We start from the raw sequence: 22,128 nt of genomic DNA, 5'->3' as shown, positions 1-22,128 counted from the left end.
CCATGTCTATCAACTTCAGTGTGTCTGATCCAAGTAAGACTAGCATTGAATACCACACCCTAAGGTCTGGGCAATGAGGTCAAGAAACTCTGCAACCAGGATTGAACATCCAATGCCATTTTGGCAGACCTGCCCATTTTACGTAAAAGTGCTCAGTATCAACATCTCACACACATCTCTGCCCATTTAAGATCTGCATGTTTTGTTCTGAAGGGCAGTGAGAAAAAGATGGAGCAGAAGATGCAGGAACGAGGTCAGGATGTGTTATAGGATGGGGGCAAGAGAAGCAGAAGCCACAGACAGCGTTCAGGGAACAGGCATCACAGCCTTGCAAATATTGCCTGAAAACCTTCCTAACCACAGAGTTTGAAACTAGAAAACAAAAGTGAGCAAGGAGATGTTCTCAGGAATCCAAGTGTTGTTCCACACACAAAAATTCTGCAGAGAATTGAAAGGGACCAATAGCTCTCCAGATACCATGCTAATGACAAGAGAAAGGTGCAGGGGTCACTTCATTCCTTCCTTTGGAGCCCAGGGATATAGCAAGCCCCTGCCCCAAGCCAGAAGGAGGATGGCAGCACCCAAACTCCACTTCAAACATCGGCACTCAGTCTTACCTTGGCTGCGTCCGAAACTGTGTCCCAATTCCCCCCTTTGAGGGAGAACTTTCCCCCACCTATTCGCATGAGGATCTCCTCAGGGGTGTCGCCGGGCCCATTTGCAAATGGGGTGTACCTGCAAGAGAGGGGAAATTGTATTATTATTTTTAAACAGCAACACTATGGTAGCAGATGGAAAGGAGGGGTGGTAAGCCTGGAACAGTGGGAGGAAGGAGGTTGGAGATGGGGGTGGGACTAGCTAGGGACAAAGAAGAGGTGCTAAACTCCTAGCAGAGACTTCAGCAGACAAAGTTTTTCTGCACAAGTTGCTTTTTTGCAAAGAAAGGGGTTAAAAAAATACCTTCATGAAAGTTGGGATTCTCAGGAGAGACAGATAGACAGACAGACAGACTCAGTCTCCACACTAGAAGATGTCATAAATCATTATAATTATGACTGTGCAATAACTCAAGAGTGCCTTATTAAAAGCTGAATTATATGCTCTAGTCTTGTCAATGATTGGCTGGGTGTAGAAGATTTTGCCACAGGGCAAAGGGTTGGTCAGACCAAACTTCAGGTTCATTATTGCTCTACAATGGTTAATAATATGTTCACATCAGTTTTTAAGTGTACAATTTGTAGTAGTAGTAGTAGTAGTAGTAGCAGCAGCCGCCGCCGCCGCAGTAGTAGTAGCAACAACAACAATAAGATGATGTCAGCTACACACGTGTATTATGTAAAAATGAAGAGTATATGCTTCTTGCTTTGGAAATACTGTTTTTACCTAAATCTTTAATGCTTAGCCACTGACCCCCATACCACTTTCCCCAGGGTAACCCTTTCAACCTTCCTCCTTCCACCCAATGCAACTGCTAATCCCCTTTTTTACTTACCCAGCACTATTTTGAAGGTGCTTCTCTCTCTTATTGTACCTCCATTTTTCATCTTCAGCCCCATTCCCATGCCTCCTCCTGTTGTTTCCCCCAGCCCTTTCAAGGAACCAAGTGTAATCCTTGCTCCCCACCACCACTTTCACCAGCCATCTCTGTTATCTCATCCATCTCTCTCCCCACTTTCCTCACAGACTAACATTTGCCTCACCCAGTCTTCTTCAAGAACCGCCCCCCTTTAACCCTACCCTGCCCCCTTCCAGCAGCCCTATATCGGCTATCAACCCTCCTCCTGGACCTACCTTCTTCCCTCCTTGCCATATTCCCCCTTATTCCTCCAAATGCTCCCCTAGCTAGAAATGCCCTCTTCAACCCCAGGCACTGCCACCTGCCCTCTCCCCAATTCCTCCTCCTCTCTAGCTTTCTTCCCCCCATCACTAGAGCCCTACAATTCTCTCTCACACACACCTTTACCCCTCCCCCTCATATTCCCCTCCAAACACCACATTTAGCCCCATGCCAGTTCCACCTGTCTCAGCCTCTGCCCAGGCCTTATTTTGCCACCACGCCACAGTCATTCACCACCACAGACATGGCTCCCTCCTTTTTCCTTCTCCTTCCTGTGCCTCCCCCTTCTCCTCCTTCCTGACCTCCACCACCATGGGTGATGCTGTCCTTGCTCTGCCAGGGAGCTTCTCTAAACAGATGGGATCCCAGCATGGCTGCTTACTCAGGCTGCCTACTCTTCTTGGTCCTGCGCCTTCTGTCGTCTCCCGCCTGCTTCTCTCTGCCCTGATATTAACCTGCCCCCACTTGCTTCTTGCTTCTCTTCCCCTGCCAACATGCTGTTTTCACAGGGCGACCTCACCCTGCCCCGCCCCTGCCTTGAGAACCTTGGTAAACAGCCAATGAAAACATTGTGATGATGGACTAGTGCAAATATTATATAGAAATGTGTGTGCGTGGGCATAGGTGCACATGTGCATATGTGTGGTTTTTTTAAATAAAAAAACCATACAATTAAGCAATTAAAATTTCGCAGGGAGCTAGCACGGTGCAGTGCTTAAGAGTGATGGATGAGAAATAGGAAGGACTCAAATCTCTTGCTCAGCCATTAGGTACACTGGCTCTCTTCTAGCTCAACCTGCCTCACAGGGGTGTTGTGAAGATAAAAGGCAGAGAGAGGACAACGATGTATGTCCCCCCTTCAGCTCCTTGGTGGAAGGGTGGGATAAAACTGTAATTAATAAATAAATAGAGCTGAAAACCTACTGTTAACCAAGCACAATGGATGCTGGCACCTACCCTGCCAACATTGTGTAGAGGAGGATCCCTAAGCTCCAGATATCACAGGCTTCATCATAACCTTGTCGCTTCAATACCTAAATGAGATAAGAACCAAGAAAAACGAGAGAGAACATCAGGTCACATCCATACCACACATTTAAAGCTCCATTATACTACTTAGAATGCTGGTAGCTGTCGCTTGTTAAGGATGCTGAGCGTTCTTAGGAGACCCCTTACAAAGCCACACTTCCAGCGTCATTAACAAGCTAGTTCCCAGGATTCTTGGGAGAAAGCCAAGGGGTACAGGAGTGCTTTATCTCCCCAATAAGCATGAGAATGGATGCGATAAGAAGTGGGGACAACTTGAGCTGGTAGCCTCTTCCCTGTTCCTTCGGCTCTAAAAAGAAAGTAGTGAAGAGAAGAACACGAGTGGATTTTATCTGTTTTTAGGCCTGTAGCACCATGAACTAAAAAGACTGCGTCAAACACACAAAAGCCAAAACTCAGAGATGTTTAGGGACATGTGTGTATGGTGTCTCACAGCTGAGTCTCGGAAAACATTTATGCCTTACGGCATAGGTGGATCTGAGAAACTCAATTTTGCCTGCCAAAAGTTTAAAAGAAGCTATGGCAAAGCCAACAATTGGCCACCGTAACTGCTGTATAAAGAACAAGAAGGATTTTTCTGGAATAGTAGAGAGATAATCGATTATTTGCCAATGGGTGGAGATAAATACTCTGCATATTAGGTTTCTGTGTTTGCTTTAGCAGCCCAATGGATTAGACAAAATTTCATTGAACAACATGGGGTCCAGTGTGCTGGAGACCACTGGTGCTAAATTGTACCTCAATACTGTTTGCATTTTTTGTGATGGCCAATGTTTTTTAGCAGATAAATTTGACTGCCTGCCTGATGCATCTGCCAAGCAGAGCATACAACCACCAGGATCTATTAATCTACTGAATATAATTCTGTCATATTATAATCTGCAGCACAGACATCTTGATATCATCTAGTTTGTTCTAGGCCTAAGATGATTTGATGAAATTGGATGTTTACTGGAAAGGCAATTCTGGTCTGTGTTCAGCAATCAAACTGTGTGTGAACCTGTTTAGCAACAGTTAGGTCAAGCAAGGAAGGGACAGCTAGCAGGTCAAAATGAAAGTGTCCACGTCAGTCAATGTAAATGTCATATTTGTGCAATAGCTAGCAAGAGGCACCATCAGTACAAGGACATATTCCAGCCAGGCACAGTGGAAATCTGCTTGTTTGCACCTATATGCTGAAATGGTTGAGAACAGTAGAATGAGTGTATTTTGTAGACTATGGCAGCAACAGATGCAGTGAGGCTCATGAGCTACTCACCTCTGGAGCCACAAAATTGGCAGTATAGCAAGGGGTCATGAGGAGCCCATTGTCTGCCCTCAGCTGCTTGGCGAAGCCGAAGTCACAAATGCGAATAGACTCTGGGTTGCCAGATTCATCTACATAGAGGATGTTGCTAGGTTTCAAGTCTCTGTGGACCACCTGTGAAGGCAACAGTGGAAACCACAGGTTATTCCCTCTGGTCATGGGCTGCCTTCCAATTTACAAACAATAGCTATGTATTCACTTATACCCCGGTTTTTCTGTTCAAACACACTCAAAGTTTCATCCTTCTGACACTAGGCAAATACCTTAATATCTACCAGGTGATTTAAGGCCCTAATTGGTTATGTTGCTTTTCTCCAGTTGACACACTTGCTTCTTTGCAACTGGATGAGAGAAGGAGAGATCTCTGCAGCATTGGCAGGCTTCTCCATATCTCCAACTTACGCCTTGCGAGTGAAGATATTCCACAGTCTTGCAGATCGTGTGCAGGACAGAGCTGGCCTCCCTTTCAGAGAAGCACTTCTGCTTGAGGATCCGATCCAGCAGCTCCCCTCCTCTCATTAAGTCGGTCACCAGGTAAACATGCTTGCCATCGTCATACACCTATCAGATGGACACGTTTTAAAGAAGTTACTATTTAACTACACTCCTGAAACCTTTTATAAGCATACAGAGTGGGATTTATGACCAAGTTATCCAGCTTCGCATAGAGTCCATTAAAGGGTAGGAAACTGCACAGGGCAAAGTGTGTCCTGCACACATTTGCTCCATGATGCGGACAAAATTTGGCTTTGTGGTGGGCTTGGGCTTTGTGATGCCCAGTCCACGAAATTAGAGAAACTGTTGCATCTGATCCAGCAAAGCACACTGGAAAAAAGACAGCCTGCATGAGGGCACAGTGACTAGTCTCTCAGAGAAAGTGTCCGATTCATGCTTGTTCCCAGGCATCCGGAAACACATTGCCATTGCAAGGGGAAGTTCTGTGCTGGAACAAAGGAGATTCAAAGCTATATTGGAGTGAAACATCAGAATTCACTTGCACACGGCTATGTAGAGACTATGAAAGTTGTAAGGCTTTTGCTTTGCAAACGGTCAGCTGTGGATCCAAACTGGATGGAACAGAGGGAGAGAAGGGACACAAATCTACATGTTTTCATGGAAGAACTACAATTTTAGTTCCTGAGACACATGCAACCCACCAGCAAGCAAGGCCCTGAGTTTCCCATCAACCCTATTCTATTATTACACTCACATCCTTCAGGGTGATGATATTTGGGTGCTGTCCATACCGTAGGAGTATCTCAATCTCCTCCGAGGGATCCTGCTTACTCTTGTCAATCACCTGCAAGAAGGTATCTCGCTTATTACAAAGCCACACCCATTTAGCATTTATATCACATGAGTGTTCAAAACACTTTGTATACATTGGCTCAGCAATTGTTCCAACAGTCCTAGCATGATCCCCATACTGCAGACTGAGGCTGAAGGCGTAAGACAGAGACAGAGAGGGCAGCAGCAGCAGCAGCAGCACAAATGCCCGAAGCCACCTGGCAAATCCATGGTGGTACTGAGATTTGAAACCTGAGTTCACTTAACTACTAAGCTGCGCCAACTCAGGTCCAAGGTCTTGCTGTGCAAAGAGAAGGCTGGCAAAGGTTGGGACTCTGGAGTCTGATGCCACAAGGCTTAGGATTTAAGTGCTGGTTGCCAGCCTTGGTTCCTCCCCGCTAAAAAAAGCATCTGCAAATAAAAATCCCCATAACGATGTCATGAGATTTATTATTATTTTTAAAAGGCATAGCTATTCATGAGCAGGTTGACGAGAGAGAGGCTCTGACCTTGACAGCATATTCTGTTCCCGTTGCCTTGTGAATGCAGCGCTTGCACACCGAGTAGGAACCTACGCCAATGGCCTCCTTCACCACGTAGCCGTCACTAAACTGGTGATTCTTACCATGCAGTTGCTGGGAGTCAGATTGAGTACAAAGAGAAGAGGAGGGGGAGAATTTAGGCTGCTTCAGTGGGCCAAACTTCCTATGCTGACTGAGGCACACAAAGGGCTTCTGTCTCTTTAATTTATTTACTTCAAAAATAGGCTGTGGGTGGGTGGGTGTGCAGAGGACCCAGACTGGGCCTCCAGGTGAGGTTTTTTTTTGGGGGGAGGTTTAACCTTTGCTCTCCAGAATGATTTCCCCCATGAACATCCTTCCCCAAAACTACTACTTTCCTCTGAAAGTCCCTGGTTCAATAGGGCTGGGAAAAGAGCCTGCGTGAAATCCTGGAGAGCCCCTGCCAGTCAGTGTGGACAGTACTAAGCTAGATGGATGATGACTCCATATAAGGCAGTTCTGAAGAGACCATTTGCGTCTGACGAAAACTGCCTCTAGGCTGTGAAATGTCTATCTTTTGAAATGCATGCTATTTTGTAATGTTATTTGCTTTGGAAATTGGGGGTGGTAGAGACCCAAGGCTATAATTTTGGGAAGGCAGCTTCAATTAAGCCCAGCTCTACTTCAACACGCTGCAGGCCCACCCCACCAGCTCTCACGATGCTTGTCTGTGACCCTCCCCACCTTTTCTTACCTGTACCATAGAATGCAAAGGCACTGGTGGGGATTTGGCCTTCTCATCCTCATTCAACCCAGTGGCCACAAAGCTGAACCCTCGGAAAAGCTGGTGGGCCCCTGCGCTAGGCGGAATCCCAGGGGAGTCTGGAAAAGGGGAGGGAGGGAGGAAAGAAGAAAACTAACTGTATTGAAACAGCAGCTTGTTGGCAGGTGGCTGTTTTATGCCCCCTCCGAACAATCAAGGTGGAGCCAAGATAAGGACCATCAAGCGAGAGCAATCCAGGGACAATAAGGTTTTCCTTGATTCCACCCACAATGTTGGAACAGAAACAAATGAGAAGGGCATTTCACATGGTTCCACTTTTGCTGGGCTGTAGCATTTGGGGAGAGGCAGAGGAGAGGAGCTAGGTGACAGAATGCTCCCTTTTAGATAAGGTCTCTCTGTACATCCCAGGACACTAATTTTATTAGACTTTCATTAGCACACAAGGAAGGTTTTCATACCGGAAAAGCAAATGGGAAACTTCTGATCCTGCAGATGGGCATGAAACAACAAGCAAAATCCATCCATCAAGCTTCCAAGGGAGAAAATATGCAAAGTTCACTGCAAACAACATCCCAAACTGAACTTGGGCATCAATGCATGATCTTAAAACCAAATTCAGGGCTTATTTGTGTCTTATTAACAAGCAGTTGTTTCAAATGGTAATTTTGATGGGTCTACACTGAGTAGAACTTAGCTGGGTATAACCCAACAGTTCCAGACATCAGGGTTTAAAAGGTGAGGGATGGGGAATGTGTGGCCCTCCAGATGTTGCTGGACTACAACTCCCAACAGCCCCAGCCAGCATGGTCAGTGGACAGAGAAGATGGGAGTTGTAGTTCAGCAAAATCTGGAGGGCACTGTATTTCCCATTCCCAGTTTAGGCTTAATGCAGCATCATGAGACACCTCTCCTATTGTGCCAAAGTCCAAAATACGAACCTTTTGGCGTTCGTGAAGTAAACTCTTTGTCAAAATAAAAAGTATCATCTGGTTGGCCAACGGCAGGTTTGAAAGGTGGCTTGATTTCTCGGCGAAAGAGTTTCTGCAGAGTGAAAAGGTATACACAAGGGACAGCTGAATCCATTTCACCAAATAAGTCATTCCAAAAACTGAGACACAGATGCACCAAGAAAGCCAACATTATCTTTATGTGAAACGGGGGGGGGGGGGGGGCGCACCTTTTTGGCTTCATGGGCCAAATCTTTATCCCACCCCAATGCTGGGTCAACTATGACAGGCAGGTAGTCCTGTCCAATTGTCAATTACCTGACATCATGCTGACAGCAAATGACTGATAAGCAGGTGGTCTCACCGACCTGTCAAAGTTGACCTGTGGGGATGGGTCTTTGCCAATGTGTTCCCTGCAGGGTATGTGCTGGCAAAGCAGCACCCAGCAGGATTGAACCCTGCCGATCAGCTGATGTCACATGGGCACGGCTTGGGGGAAATGACATCACGGGACAACATGGACTGAAGTTGGGTGCCATTTTGTATACAGATAACTGCATAGACCAGAGTTAGGATAGCAATTGGTTGGCTTTTTAAACTGAAAGGAGACCACCACCTGCAGCTGCTCTTCAGCCATTTGCATAATTTTGGGGAGCCACAGAAGTTGCTTTCAGGATCCAGAATTCTGGTTCCCTTCTCCGGAACAGCCAGTATGTCCAAACTAGCACCTATTACAGCAAATCAAAAGCCACAGCTGTACTGTTTACCAGTTACAGATGTGAATTTTAAATAACTTGCAGGACTGAAGAGAAAAACTGAGAGGAAAAGACTGGCACTCACATTCCAGTCAATAGTGGAATAGAAAGGGTGGCGCTTTATTTCCTCAACCCCATCTGAACCAGAACCTGAAACAGAAAGACACCATTTTGTTTATTATGCTGCAAACTGTCCCGTGACTTTCTGGCAAAGGATCATCTATAAATTTCTAAATAAAAAAAGCAAACAGAGTGTCTTGGTGGATCGGCTACATGGGCATTTGATCTGATTAAATAGGGGTTTCCTGACTGTATTGCTAACATTATCACAGCAGGAAGGGATAATCTGTGGCTGTCCAGATGTTGTTGAAGCCCAGCTCCCACCAGAATAGTCAATGGCAATGGAGTTGGTAGTCCAGCAGTATCTATCTGGAGGGTCACAGGTGAGCCACCCCTGCACTGTAGCTCTCAGTTTTGAGCTAAAGCATGAAATAGGAATGGGGGAAGCATCCTTTCCTTTGAGGATTTCACACACCCACCCCTTTGATTTCCATCATACTGCTGATGCCAGGGTAGCTAAGGTGCTATTTCCCCCCGTATATCCCTGCCTGGCAACTGTGCTCCACAGATGGGGCACTGCTGGGAGTGCTGCATGCCCCAGAGGTGCACTTTGAAACCAGGCTTTTAGTGTTGTGGTTCCAGCCCTCTGGAATCGGCCTAGCGTCTTGCTGCTTAGGCAGATACTGAATACATTTTTGTTTAAGAAGGCATTCCCTGGTGTGTGACCCACTCATTTTATGGAACTTTAACTGTACGACTGAAGAAACAGTTTCATTGCTTTTAAAGTCTGTATCATTTGCATTTCATTTCATTATTGTACACTGCTCCGATAGCTTCTTGCTGCCAAGCAGGTTATAAATCTGCAAATCAAACAAACAAACCCCTCTGAACCCTAAAAAAGTTTTAATTTCACAGGAGGATTTAAACTTTTTGTGTCAGTGAGTTCCAGCAGCATTGTGCCATGTCGCTGAAAAAACTCAACGTGCATCTGACTACCGATCTATGGCAGACTTTTTTGTGTCAGGGATGTGGTTGGATACAAAGCAAGTCGGGACATCTTACCTAACCTATTGGCTGGGTTCCTCTTGAAAAGGGCTCGCAGGAGACTCTGCGCTTCAGAGCTCAGAAACTGGGGCATGCCCAGCTTTGCTCTAAACAAAAGGCAAAGAATTGTGCAACCAACCATGAGTCACAGAGAGAAAGAGAAGGCAGCAAACAGACTGTAGCATCTCCATCTCCCCAACACGCCACCGCCCTCTGCTGTCTTTCCTCTCACAGCACAGAGCCAAAGGATACAGTGTGCTCTGTCATTTCCACAACACAAACCTGGGCTCTTGAAATGGCAGAGGGGACACAGAACTATGTTTCCAATGCAAGGGTGGGGAGCCTCCAGTCCGTGGACTGAATGCAGCTCCCCCTATCTCTATATTTGGCTCTCAAGTCTCTTCAGAAGCCACACACCCCATCATGGCCCTGCCCCAAATCCTCCTTGAGTGTTTCCCCCTTGCCTGGAATGTGCCCTTCAACTGTGACATTGCCTCTTTTTTGCCTGAATGGAGAGAGGTTTATAAAGGGCTGTAGAAACTTCAGACTTTTCATGGCTGGAATTTAGCTGGCTGTATGAAAGCTAAAAGTCATACCTGAGATTCTGCCTGCTTATGCCTCTGACCCTGTCTATCACTGGCATGCAGACTCTGGAAGGCTGGCCATGAAGGAATGCGGCCCTCAGGCCACATGGCATGGCTTCCAAGTGCATACAGCAGAGATCGGCAACCAGCAGACCCTGGGTCCAAACCACCCCCTGCACTCCAAGCGATGCTATTTGGCCCACCCCATTATCCACTCCAGGGAAGACCAAGGAACAGCCTCTGTGACACTATGCAGTAAATCATTTGGTGGTATTGGGCAAAGGAAGGGCCTCCATGTAAACGAGTTGCTGGCTCGGTCTTTAGCACAAGGCAAACCCTCTGCAGCTGTGTGTCTTACTTGAGAATGAGAGTCATTGTCTCCTTCCGGTCCTTCCCCTGGAATGGCAGGGCCCCTGTCAGCATCTCAAACTGCAAAGGAGAGCAAGCAAAAGTAGCACACTCACAAACCAGGGGGCCCTGGGGACAACTTTCAGTGTGCTTAATGTTACATATCCCATCATCCTTTTTCTTGGGCCATGCTGGAAGTTGTAGCCCAGCAACAGCTGAAAGGTCCTGTGTTGGCTACCCCTGGACTGGAGGGTCTGAGTAGGACCAGTGTTGGGGTAGGTTTAATTCTTTGCTCAGTCATGGGCCTCCCTGGGTAACCTTGGGCATGTCGCCATTGCTCAGCACAACCAACCTCACGGTGTTGTTGCAAGCAGTATGCTCTGTTCAAAAAATAATTCCTCCTTGAGGAGAGGGATTCAGTGTTCAATAAAGAGGGTGATTCTATTGGTGCTGGCTGGCCAGGAAGAGGTGTAAGTGGTGGCAGCCACCTCTCACCTTCCTGGACAATGGCAGCAGCACCACCCATGGCTGCTCTTTCACTCTGCCAACTGAAGATGAACAAAGGATGCATTTGATAAAATGACCTCCTCTCCTCCATGACAGCTTAGACCAAAGAAACCTGTTCCACAAGGCCCCCTGTGCTGTTTTCACCTCCCCCTTTAAAAAACAACAACAACTTCACAGCAAGGCCAGTTTTTACATTTAATTGCCACAAGATGGCGGCACTTCTTCAGCTAACACCCACCCTCACTAGCAGCTTCCACACAGCCAAACGCCAGGTTTCAAAATGCTTCCCTACAGCCCATTCCTGAGCTGATGGAAGAGGTCTTGGGTGTGGTATTGAAGGTCCTTAGGACGATTCTCCTATTGGACAACAAGGACGATGCTAAGGCTATCTTCTCGGGGGGGGGGGGGCATCCACAACGCCTTTTCATGGGCCCAATACATCTGGCTAGTGGATCTGAAGTTCTCATCAAGAAGGCTGGCAATCTGGATGTGGAACATTCCTCTCCTGACTATTTATTTATATAAGTGTTTATAAGGCTGCTTTAAAGGGCAAAGCTCTTTCAAGGTAGCTAATATAAAATATAAAATAATATTATCAAAAAACAACCCCCAAACAGTGGCAAAACTGCAGCATAAAATTAATACATAGGCCAGGGTCATTCTATACAGCAACCTTCCTCAAGTGGGGGCCCTCCAGATGTTTCAGACCAAAACTATGTGCTGGCTGAGACCGATAGGGGTCGTAGTTCTAAACATCTGTAGGTTGTTGAAGGTTTCAATAAAGACTAGGGAGGGAATGGTCTATTTAACTTCACATGCCTGTAACATTCCTGCCGTACCAGTCCCAATGGGCATTATGCAGCAACACTTTCCTGCCACCACTGCATCCTTTCAATGCCTGTCATGAGAACTCTTTCCAAGTGGTATGTGGCCTTCTTCAACTTAGCAAGCAAGCAGATGTCAAAAGAGCCTTCAGACGCCCGCTATGCCTTGTTCACTAAACCTTTCCTAGTTTGCATCCCTTCCGATGTTGTTGGGACTACAACTCCCATCATCCCTGACCATTGGCCGTACTGGCTGGGTCTCAATGGGAGCTGCAGTCCAAAACATATCAAAGGCACCAGGTTGGGGAAGGCCGTGTTAGCTGCCATGACAGCTTCCGGGCAGAAAAAAGAAAGAAAGAAAGAAAGAAAGAAAGAAAGAAAGAAAGAAAGAAAGAAAGAAAGAAAGAAAACACTGTACCATTAAAATCCCGTACGACCACCAGTCAGCACTCTGGGTGTGGCCTTGGCGATTCACCACTTCTGGCGCCATGTACTCCACTGTCCCACAGAAAGAGTAAGCTTTCTTCTCATGGTCAATGGCTTCCTTGCTCAGACCAAAGTCTGCAAAAGGGGCAAGAAGTTGGGGCAGTAGGGGGGGATTGGGGATAGAGAGAGCAAAAAGTAAAATAAATGAGCTGCTTGCTTGACAAGACAGAGAGAAGTAGTTTATCATCACATTCAGTAATCAATCAACTTTTTAGGGGATGCTGTACCTGTGAGTTTGATGTGGCCTTCGTCATCCAGGAGGATACTGCGAGGAAAAGAGGGAAAGAACAAAAGGTGAAGAAACAAATACCGGTAGAATAGAATCAGCAGAACACAAAACACCACATTAGATACAAGCCTACGTAACCACCCTGTCAGTGCAAGGATTTCCGCTTGTGCAATGGGACTCCCCCACCCCTCCTGGGCTCTCCCCAAATCTGCTCTGGAGGGTTGGGGGGTGGGGTGGAAATCCAGAGCAGATTTAGGGGGCATGCAGGGGGAAGGGGGGATAATACTTGCACTGACAGGATGGTTACTTAGTGCAACACTGGATACAAGCCTCATTGCAAAACAGTTTGCAAAACAGAATTCAACTGCATTCCATCTCCCACATGACCCATTAGCTAGATGTTGGCTGGTTAATGCTCTTAAGTTCTTCTACAACTCAGCACCATTTTATGTTCAGAAATCAAGCTAGAAACAAGCTTGGCCCTGTCGCCCTGGAATTAGTTCCAGCTGCCTTCTTGGCTCTACAGAAGACAGAGCACTGGGGCGAATTGTGACAGAGGGGAAGGCCAAAAAATGACATAGTACATGACATTTCATCCTGTCCCCCCCCCCCTCAAAATGCCCTTGGCAGAATGATGGTCTGCTTAGGAACAGTTGGTAGCCCCTGAAGCCTGGTGTGGCGGGGCTTCATCTCTGCCCAAACCTAGAATTTGGGGTCTCAATTGAAGAGGAAAAGCCGGACCCAGGTGTCTCCACACCAGTTGCCAGGGTTTCTGAATAGCTCTCAGATTCCACCCATCACCCCCTGGAGCAGAGGTAGTGGTGAGTCAGGTCAGAGTTGCAGGGTTTCTGGTGAAGTGCCTGACAAGCTGTACATTCAGGAAAAGGGGAAGTACATGTAAACACCGGCCTGGATCAGGGCCTGCCTGAGAGCCAGGAAGGGGTAGGGGCATACTTCTCTGGTTTAAGGTCCCGGTATACGATTCCCAAACGGTGCAAGTGGCCGAGGCCAAGTGCCAGCTCAGCAAGGTAGAATTTCACATCTTCCTCCGTGAACATTACCTGGGAGGAACGGAGAAGGCAGATGAGGTCAGGAAATGCAGAACTAACATAGCAACAAAGGTCTGAGTATGCCTCATGTGTCTGTTAAGACTGTTGGGCAAGCAAGTACTATTGATATTCCATGTCAAATTCTGTAACCTATAAAGCCTTATGAGGCTCATGACCCCAATACCTGAAGGGCCACCACTCTCCACATGAAGCAACCTAGGCTCCGCAGTCTTCATCTGAGGCCCTTTGCCTTGTGCCCCCTGAGGGAGAGGTGGAGGGGTGACATGAGAACGGGCATTCTTAGTGGTGGCTCCCCATGTATGGAATGCTTTCCCCAGGGAGGCATGCCTGGCACCATCACTATCTGTAGATGCCAGGTAAAAATATCCTTATTATCCCAGGCATCTGGACCTTAATTTTATGCTTTTCCTTTAGTGGGGTTGCGTTAGATCAGTTTCTTACATATATTACTTGTGTGTTTTAGGTTGTTTATCCTTGTTCTTAATGTTCAAAGCAGCTTTGAGTTTCATTTTTCTGAAAAAAGTGACTAATAAATTTCAATAATAATAATAATATTTTTCTTTTTTTAAAAAAGAAAAAGAATTGCAAGTTTCTAGACCTCACTACTCATGTAGAGAAATGGCTAAAAAATATATGCACAGATGTCGGTAAATCTCAAAAGAGGGCAGGCCAGGTTTCAAAGAAGTAATTGTGCTAAACTATTTTTTTGGAGGGATGAGGCTATTAAGCTCTTTGAAGCAGCATCTCTGAATCTGGACAGACAGATATAATTTATTCTTGCAGCAGAATCTGGGTTCCATTCCTGCACAGCTTTTTCTTAAGCCCCAGGAGTCACTCTCAGTGTGAATGCGCTGAGCACATACAGCTCTGTCGAAGATCCTTTCCCCATTCCTTTCCCACCATTTTAAAAATATACTTCGTTGCTTCAATTCTACAAGCACATTCTAGTAAATGCATCAATTTTAAAAGCACATTTAGAAGTTGCTAAGCAGCAATGGGTGGGTGGGGTAGGGGGGAACAGATTTGGAATCTTTGTTTGCAGATCATCCAGTTGTTGTCCTCCTGGTGTCACATGCTTCCTTGTTCTCAGAGCAGTTTCCTGTTACCCCATCGGGGCCTCTTCTTCCCCACACTTCCTGCCAGCCTTCCCCCCCCTACTCCAAGGTAACCAATCGCTTTGCTCAAGCAGCTATGGTGTAACAGGAGAGAATGTGTTACTGTTTTGCAATCCTTTTTTGCTCTGCTTGACAAAGAAGAAAAAAGGGGGTGGGGGGCTAGGCTTCTTGTCTTCTTCCAAAAGCCTGCTTCTTCAAATGCCGAAACTTACAGCATCCATCCTCTCTGAGAAACTGGCTTTTGGAATTCCAAGCACCCCCCCCCCTTTGCCAAATTTAGTGCAGAGGAAATGGCAAATGGACCCACCGCCGTATAAGCTCTGAAGACAGTTGGAAACCAGGGAACAAATTAAGCTGGAACAATATTGCCAAATCCATTGCTCTCTCCTTCCACCTACTGCATTGCCTCCCAATGCTGACACAGAGTCTCGCAATCTTCCTCCTACAGGTCTTAAAAACGTGACAATCTGCATATTTTGAGGCAGCCTAAATCGTCTGGAAACAGAATTGCTGTACCTTCTCCTTACTCTTCCCTCTATAGTCTCTCCACTTTGTGAGTTTGGAATCTAAATTGATCACGGTTGATCAGCAGCCATGAAATCACTGCCTATCAGCTGATGGGCAGTGACTTCACGCCTGCTTTCTGCAGGGATCTGCTATGTGATCAAGTCTCCCACAGGGGTCATGTGGCCAGTCCGCTGCATCTCTGCCTGCCCACCCCCTACATTTAAAGCACCTCTATGCCAGTTTAAACTGTCATGGCTTCCTTCCTCCAAAGAATCTTGGGAACTGTACTTTGCTAAGGGTGCTGAGAGTTGTTATGAGACCCCTCACAGCACCAATAACAAGCTACAGTTCCCAGGATTCATAGGAGGAAGTAATGACTGACAGAGTGGCATAAGACTGCTTTAAATGTAAGGCATTGATGTGGTTTAGGTGAACAACACTTAAGCCCCACACCTGACCCTCTAACATTGTAGAGTCTGCAACATCCGCTGCAAGGCCTTGGGGAGATTTCACCAGCACTGCCCACATGTTTTCATAGGACTGGCAGGACTGGCTAGGCATGGCAAGCATTTGCTTATGGCAAAACTATTTTTAGAGACAGTAATAAAGTAGTAGGCTATCTGAAAGGTTCAACTCAATGCATTCTGCAAGCGGTTCTGGATCTCTGATTGCACAAAGCTGCCTTGAGGCAGCAAAATGTATTTTTCATCTTTTGCCATCTTGAGGGTTAGAAACTTTCAAAGATGAAAGGCAAAATGAGGGTTGCTGCATAAGAGAGTCTGCATGCTTGTGTGATGAGATTCTCAAGCTGTGGGATATACATGGGCTCAATTATATTTCTTCAGCATTTTACAGTGCCAAGAGAAGATCTAGCCGACTTACTGGGATCAGCATTATCCCCACTGCATAGATGGGCAACATACATCAATGACAGCAGTGGAGACTTTCATAAGCACTTGCCCTATTCTGGCATTAATGCTCCTGTACATGGGAGCAGGGACACGGCCGCATGCTGAGACACCCCACCGCTGCCATTGCCCCCTCCCATGTTGTCCACAAGTACAATGCGAACATCTGCAGAGATGGGTATCTTTGCACATGTACAGATCTATGTGCGGTCTCCCTGCAGATGCCAGCGTACTACCCTGCAACATGTAGCAGAATGTATGTGCCGTTCTAAAGAGGGCTGGTGTTTGCTCATTACTTCAAAAAACAGCCCATCTCCATTATATATGCATGCATTATTCCAGGGAGCTCAAAGTCGCTTTCATGGTTACCCCTATTTTAGTCTCACAACCACTCTATGAGGTAGGTTAGGCTGAGAGACAGTTACTGGCCACCCACTGCGCTTCATGGCTCAGCAGGACTTAAGAGCCAGGATCTCCCAAGTCCCAGTCCTACACTCTAACCTAGAAGTTTAGCCACGCATCCCCACCCCACTGCACAATACCTGCATTGCACAGTTTTTTTAATTCCCCAGCCTCTAATCAGATACAGCCAAACTGCCCATGAGCCACATGGTGCATGCATGTACTCACCTCTTTGGAAAGGCGCATGAAGAGGTCTCCTCCTCTGAGGAAGTCGAGGATGAGGTATAGCTTCCCTTCGGTTTGGAAAGCTGAGATGTGAGATACAGAACAGACAATCACCATCCCCAGAGCTTGCCAGTGGCTGGAGGAGAACCTGGGCAATGTCTCAAGTGTTTAAAGGAGCCTTAGGCACGCACAAGGACAGTCCCATGTTGACTGGGGCTGATGGGAGTTATAGTCCAAAACCTCTAGTGGGCACTAGATTGGGGAAGGCGGCTGTTCCTCTGGCTCTCCCCCAGAAACAAAGTGCCCCACATGAACCATTTAACCAAGTTTCAAACAGGGGGTTGAAGTGGGCTTCTGATTCCAAGTTAAGGGGAATTAGATAGAATCAGTGTCAACTAACAAATCGTTTAATAGGAGGGGATAACAGAGATTTGGTCTAGAAAGTGGCAGAATTTCAAGGGATGGGGAGGGAGGGAGATGGAAAGAGACAGAGAACGCCACAAGAAGGTTGAAGTTTTGCACTCACCATAGTGGAGTTTCACGATGAATGGGTGGTTGACTTCTACTAAAATGTCTCTTTCCATTTTTGTTCTTACACGATCACGCACTGTCAACACAGAAAGCTCAATTCAGACATATCACAACTGAAAAAAAGCACCCAGCATCAACTCTGAAGACTGAGTTTCAAACCAAAGCTAGTGTAGGTCCACAACAATCTGACATTTAGCGGGGGCAAGTGAGCACGAGGATAATTATTGCCAAGGATGACGTGCGCCTGAAATGTATCCCCTGCACCACAACTTCCTGGTTCATTCAGGTTCCTAGCACAAAGTGGGTCTCGTTACCTTTCAGGGTGGCTTTCTTTAGGACCTTCATGGCATAAAGGTGGCCACTGTCTGGTGGGGTGACTTTTCTTACGAGGAAAACCTGCACAGAGAAAGGCCAGGACAGAAAGAGACAGAGAGAGTCACACTCAGCTGAATTTCAGTGAAAGGAGCACCTTGAAGTTTGGAAGTGGGGAGGAGGCAAGTTGTAACTGTTCCCTAGTGTTTTCAAGCCAATAAATTAAGTTGACTGCAACTGCCAATTCCAACACTGGATGGGGCTGCTCTCATCTTAAAGGGGGAAAAAACAAAAGCCAACAGGTCTGTCCTCTGCATTTTGCCACTCTGCACCCTTTCCGCAAAACCCCAAATTGTCTCTAGATGTCTATGCATAGAGATAGGATAAGTTGAGTGTGACAAGCCTTTCCCCAGATTTGAAGGCCTTAACGCAGGAGTGGAGAACTGGGCCGGGTCCTTACCTCCTCCATCGCCTATGGGACACATTTGACAGGTGGGGCAGAGCACCCAACCTGTCAGTCACAGTGATGTCAGATGACCTGTTTTTACCCACGCTGAACAACAGCTGATTGTTGGGGCTTGCACACAGAGCAATGCAGGTGATAGTTAGGGCTTTGGCACTTGTGCACGGAGCTATGCGCAAGCCCTGACAATCAGCTGATTAACAGAGTCTGGGTGCTTTATGGAAGCGGCAGTCAGTGCAGAATGTGCCAGCTTGCCACTGAATTTGGGTGTGGATGAGCAGCTTGAAGCAATGCCATCTCTGTGTTTGCTCCACGCTTTTGGGCTGTGTTCTCTGAATGCTGCAATGGAAGGTTAAGCACTCCATTTATAAGAACAAAACGGCCTCAGGCTTGACTGGGAACCCAGCTGCCTGCCCTAAAAGGAAGCACTGTTTCTAAGTGTGTGTGTGTGTGTGTGTGTGTGTGTGTGTGTGTGTGGCATCTGAGTGGCAAGGTGCTGTGCACAATCATGATCAGAGGTATTACTACTTTACTTTTTTTCTTTAAAAGAAGAGGCGTGTGGCTTGGTGCACATAGTTAAAAAGGAAGAGGGATGTGCATATAAGTCCAAGATCAACACTACTTGCAGGAATATTCACACACCCCTCTGTTTTTTCAGAATCAAGAAATGTTGAGTATTTCTGCCACCACTGGCAGCCACCACTGAAATAAATGAAGCTACATGGCCAAGGGCTATAATTCTATACAACATCGAATCCCAACCTGGTGCTCTTTAGGTGTGTTGGACTACAACCCCCATCAGCTCCAGCTAGCATGGCCAATGGCAAGGGATAATGGGAGCTGGAGTTCTACATCTGGAAGGCACTAACTCAAAGAAGGTTACTAGATATATTACTTGGGAGTAAGGCCACTGAACTGAATGCAACTTACTTCTGGGAACACACGTACTGCTGAAGACTTTGTAGAGCAGCCTTCCCCAACCAGGTGCCCTCTTACAACACTTACCACCCTTGACAATTGGTCACACTGTATGGGCCTGGTGGGAGTTGCAGTCCAACAGCATCTGGGGTGTACCAGGTTAGATAAGGCCATAATAAAGCATTAAATGATGGGCTCACCACAGCAGTCATTTTTTGTGTTGGCAAATGTAACATGCAGGTCTAATCTGGGACCCTGTTACTCCCAGGCATATTTGTTCCACTACTAGACTCTGCACTTACAGGATCTTGTCTCAGGTGAAGCCAGAAATCCTAAGCTTCTAGTCCACATAGAGGCAAAAGATCTACAGATAGAGTAGGCAGTGCCTACTGAGCAAGTGGAAAGTAGAAGCCTTGGCCAGAGCGTCCAACAAATAAAAAAGCTAGGATGTGTGCATAAATGTGCCCTTGTGTCTGCCTCCACTCTAGATTCCCTGCAAAAAGGACAAAGTCTGCATCCAGACTACTCGATCCAGATGATCAAAAAAAGTTTGCACAATACTGTGGAGCACACATCTCTTTCATGCACAGTGTTGGAGTTCTCTTGAGAGTACAAGACACCAATTTTACTCTTCATCACCTCAGCTAACAGACGCCAAAAAGGTGAACTCACTTTGCCAAACGAACCCTGTCCCAGGACTTTAAGAAGCTCAAACTGTGATGGATCAGCCTTCTCAGACCCCTCTTTCACAAGGTAGGTGATAGAATATTCTTGGACACAGCCTTCATTCTAAAATTAAAGAGGGGGGGGGGGAAGGTTAGCTGGTCCCACAGACCGGAAGACCTCTTGCTTTAAAAAGAACAATAAGACAATCAGAGATGAGCAGGGCTGGTTGAAGTTAAATCAAGTAATACACATTAACCATCTTTAAAAGCACCCACTCCCCCTTCCCAGTAAAACCACTAAGTTCAGGGTCTAAAATTATTTAACTACCCCACTGATTCCAGGCACAAAAATATGCTTGAGCCCATCATGCAAGCTGAAGCCAACGAGATGTTGGTAGTTGTGCACAAAACCCATCTTTGTGCATTTGTACTGAATTGCCAGCACTGAGCAAGCAGTGCAAGTGTATGAAGTGCTATGAACTCTTACAGTGTTTGTATAGGGCTTTTCCTATTATAATCAAGGGACATGCCAGGGCCACATTATATTTATAATATGTAGAAGACATTCAGGTGGACAAGGTGCTGGCAACTGCAACATGCATTCCTTTGGTGAACAGCAACACAGTGGAGAGTGGCGGTCGTTGAAAGGAGCTCCTCTTTAGCTGCCTCCAGGTGCGGTTGGACTCCAACTCCCATCAGCCCCTGTCAGCATGGCCAATTGTCATGGCTGATGGGAGCTGGAGTCCAACAACATCTGGAGGGCTGCAGTGCTTTGTATTTATCTCACTTCCTGCAGTTGAGGAGACCAGCTGCACATCCTTTATGCAAATGCAGGTACTGTAGCTGCAAAGTGAGATTCGACAGCACACGCGTCTGAGTCACTCACAGCCCTGAGAAATTCAGCGTTCCATAAACAATCTCATGACACTGCGGGATCTGTCAACTCATACATTACATGGACATTGCCCCACCCCAAGCATGGCCACAGTTTACAGTGAACAGGACAGGAGCAAAGGGCCTTGGCTCCAGGAAGCAGATCTGGGCACACGTTCAGGAGGGCGATGTTTGGACAGCTTTACTGCGGGGGACAAGTAAAGCTGTCCAAACATTTGGCATCAGTTAAGCAGATCACTGAGGATGGTGTAGGTCAGGGGTCTGCAACCTTTAAGACAAAAAGAGCCACTTGGACCCATTTCTGAAGAAAAAAAAAGAAACTGGGAGCCGCAAAACCACTGCGACATTTAAAACAAATATAACACTGCATTTTATTTTAAAAAATCCGATTTAAATTTAAAAAATCCGATTTAAATTAAAAAAATCTGATTTAAATAAAAAAAATCCAATTTTTTTGATTTTTTTTTTTTAATCATTCGTTATGGAGCCTTATTTGCCCCTACGGGTTCCCATTGTTGCGCCCGGTGAGAAAACATGGAAGCAAAAAAAAAACCTGAGGCTTCTGGCTTCAGAGAGAGAAAGATTTAATTTCTGCATGCAGAGGTACTTCGGTGTTTAGATAGCCAAGCAAGTACAAAACTAGTCAAATTTCAGACAGTTCTTATAGACAGTTCTCTGGCTCTCTTCCCACCCCAGAAAACTTCCTCTTGTCCATATAAGGAACATTTCCTGTTGTACATATAAGGCAAATGACATTTAGCCAGAGTTGGTTCATGTGCACTCCAGCAAGGCCATCCTATCTCTTGACCTAGGCAACAGTTCCTCTCAATGAAGGACAGCTACAGTACTCTCTGCGTAAGGTCTACTGTTATCTCCAGACACTTAGTAAGGCAAAGCTTGCCAGAGAGAAGTACAATGCAGATCAAAGTTCACAGCTTTACAGAGCAGTTTCATACAGAAAAGCTTAACAGGGGCACTTTTATACTTAATACATTCACTGGACTAACAATACATTCAGGTAAATATATAGGTTAGCTAATTAACCCCTTCCATTCCCTCCTGTTCTCTTGGACCGCTGGAATTCTTTCTCCAGCGCGTCCCTGGGAAATGACTGATATTCTCTAGCGAGGGCAATGAGCTAAAGAATCCATGACACAACTTTATAAATCACCATATGCATGCATTGCTTTAAGCAGAGAATACAGAGGCTTAGAAGCAAAATAACAATGGGGGACACAATATCAACAGATACAACAGATACAACTAAAGATCTTTTACTTCAAATATTCCTAACACTAATTACAGAAACTGTTCAACTGGTCACATTATCTGGTAACTGGTCAACACAAATTAAGGCAATATGATCATTCAGTCCTCCCATTCAGAGTTCTTTTCCTTCCCTTTCTTCTATTGGCGTGCGCAGGGCCAATGGCCCCTCCCCTGTGCATCAGCAGCAGGTTTGTTGCTTCTTGGCCTTTGTTGCTTCCCTGGATCTTCAACTTCAAGGGGTGTTTCAGCACACTGTGGCAGGTCCTGTCTCTACATGAGGAGGCGGACACCAGCCACTTTCACC

At 46.3% G+C, this 22,128-nt stretch overlaps 1 protein-coding gene across 4 annotated transcripts in view; it reads right to left on the bottom strand.

Moving 5' to 3' along the window:
- RPS6KA1 (ribosomal protein S6 kinase A1) overlaps positions 1 to 22,128 on the bottom strand; it is a 119,720-nt gene that overhangs the window by 20,009 nt on the left and 77,583 nt on the right. For all 4 annotated transcript variants that reach the window (XR_004427183.1, XR_004427184.1, XM_033157845.1 and 1 more), the window contains 18 exons: positions 19,669 to 19,785; positions 17,618 to 17,699; positions 17,299 to 17,379; positions 16,776 to 16,855; positions 13,500 to 13,606; positions 12,544 to 12,581; positions 12,249 to 12,391; positions 10,510 to 10,580; positions 9,586 to 9,674; positions 8,549 to 8,613; positions 7,700 to 7,802; positions 6,732 to 6,859; positions 5,987 to 6,112; positions 5,401 to 5,490; positions 4,593 to 4,751; positions 4,143 to 4,304; positions 2,795 to 2,871; positions 618 to 735 (listed from right to left, as the gene is read on the bottom strand). Coding sequence is in view for 2 of the 4 variants with exons in the window: in XM_033157845.1 (XP_033013736.1) it covers positions 618 to 735; positions 2,795 to 2,871; positions 4,143 to 4,304; positions 4,593 to 4,751; positions 5,401 to 5,490; positions 5,987 to 6,112; positions 6,732 to 6,859; positions 7,700 to 7,802; positions 8,549 to 8,613; positions 9,586 to 9,674; positions 10,510 to 10,580; positions 12,249 to 12,391; positions 12,544 to 12,581; positions 13,500 to 13,606; positions 16,776 to 16,855; positions 17,299 to 17,379; positions 17,618 to 17,699; positions 19,669 to 19,785 (1,836 nt within the window). In the remaining 2 variants the exon portion in view is untranslated. The remainder of the gene's footprint in view (positions 1 to 617; positions 736 to 2,794; positions 2,872 to 4,142; positions 4,305 to 4,592; positions 4,752 to 5,400; positions 5,491 to 5,986; positions 6,113 to 6,731; positions 6,860 to 7,699; positions 7,803 to 8,548; positions 8,614 to 9,585; positions 9,675 to 10,509; positions 10,581 to 12,248; positions 12,392 to 12,543; positions 12,582 to 13,499; positions 13,607 to 16,775; positions 16,856 to 17,298; positions 17,380 to 17,617; positions 17,700 to 19,668; positions 19,786 to 22,128) is intronic.

This window comes from Lacerta agilis, chromosome 8, assembly GCF_009819535.1.
Source record: "Lacerta agilis isolate rLacAgi1 chromosome 8, rLacAgi1.pri, whole genome shotgun sequence".
NCBI classification, from domain to species: domain Eukaryota; kingdom Metazoa; phylum Chordata; class Lepidosauria; order Squamata; family Lacertidae; genus Lacerta; species Lacerta agilis.
This window is presented reverse-complemented; position numbering and strand designations above follow the sequence as displayed.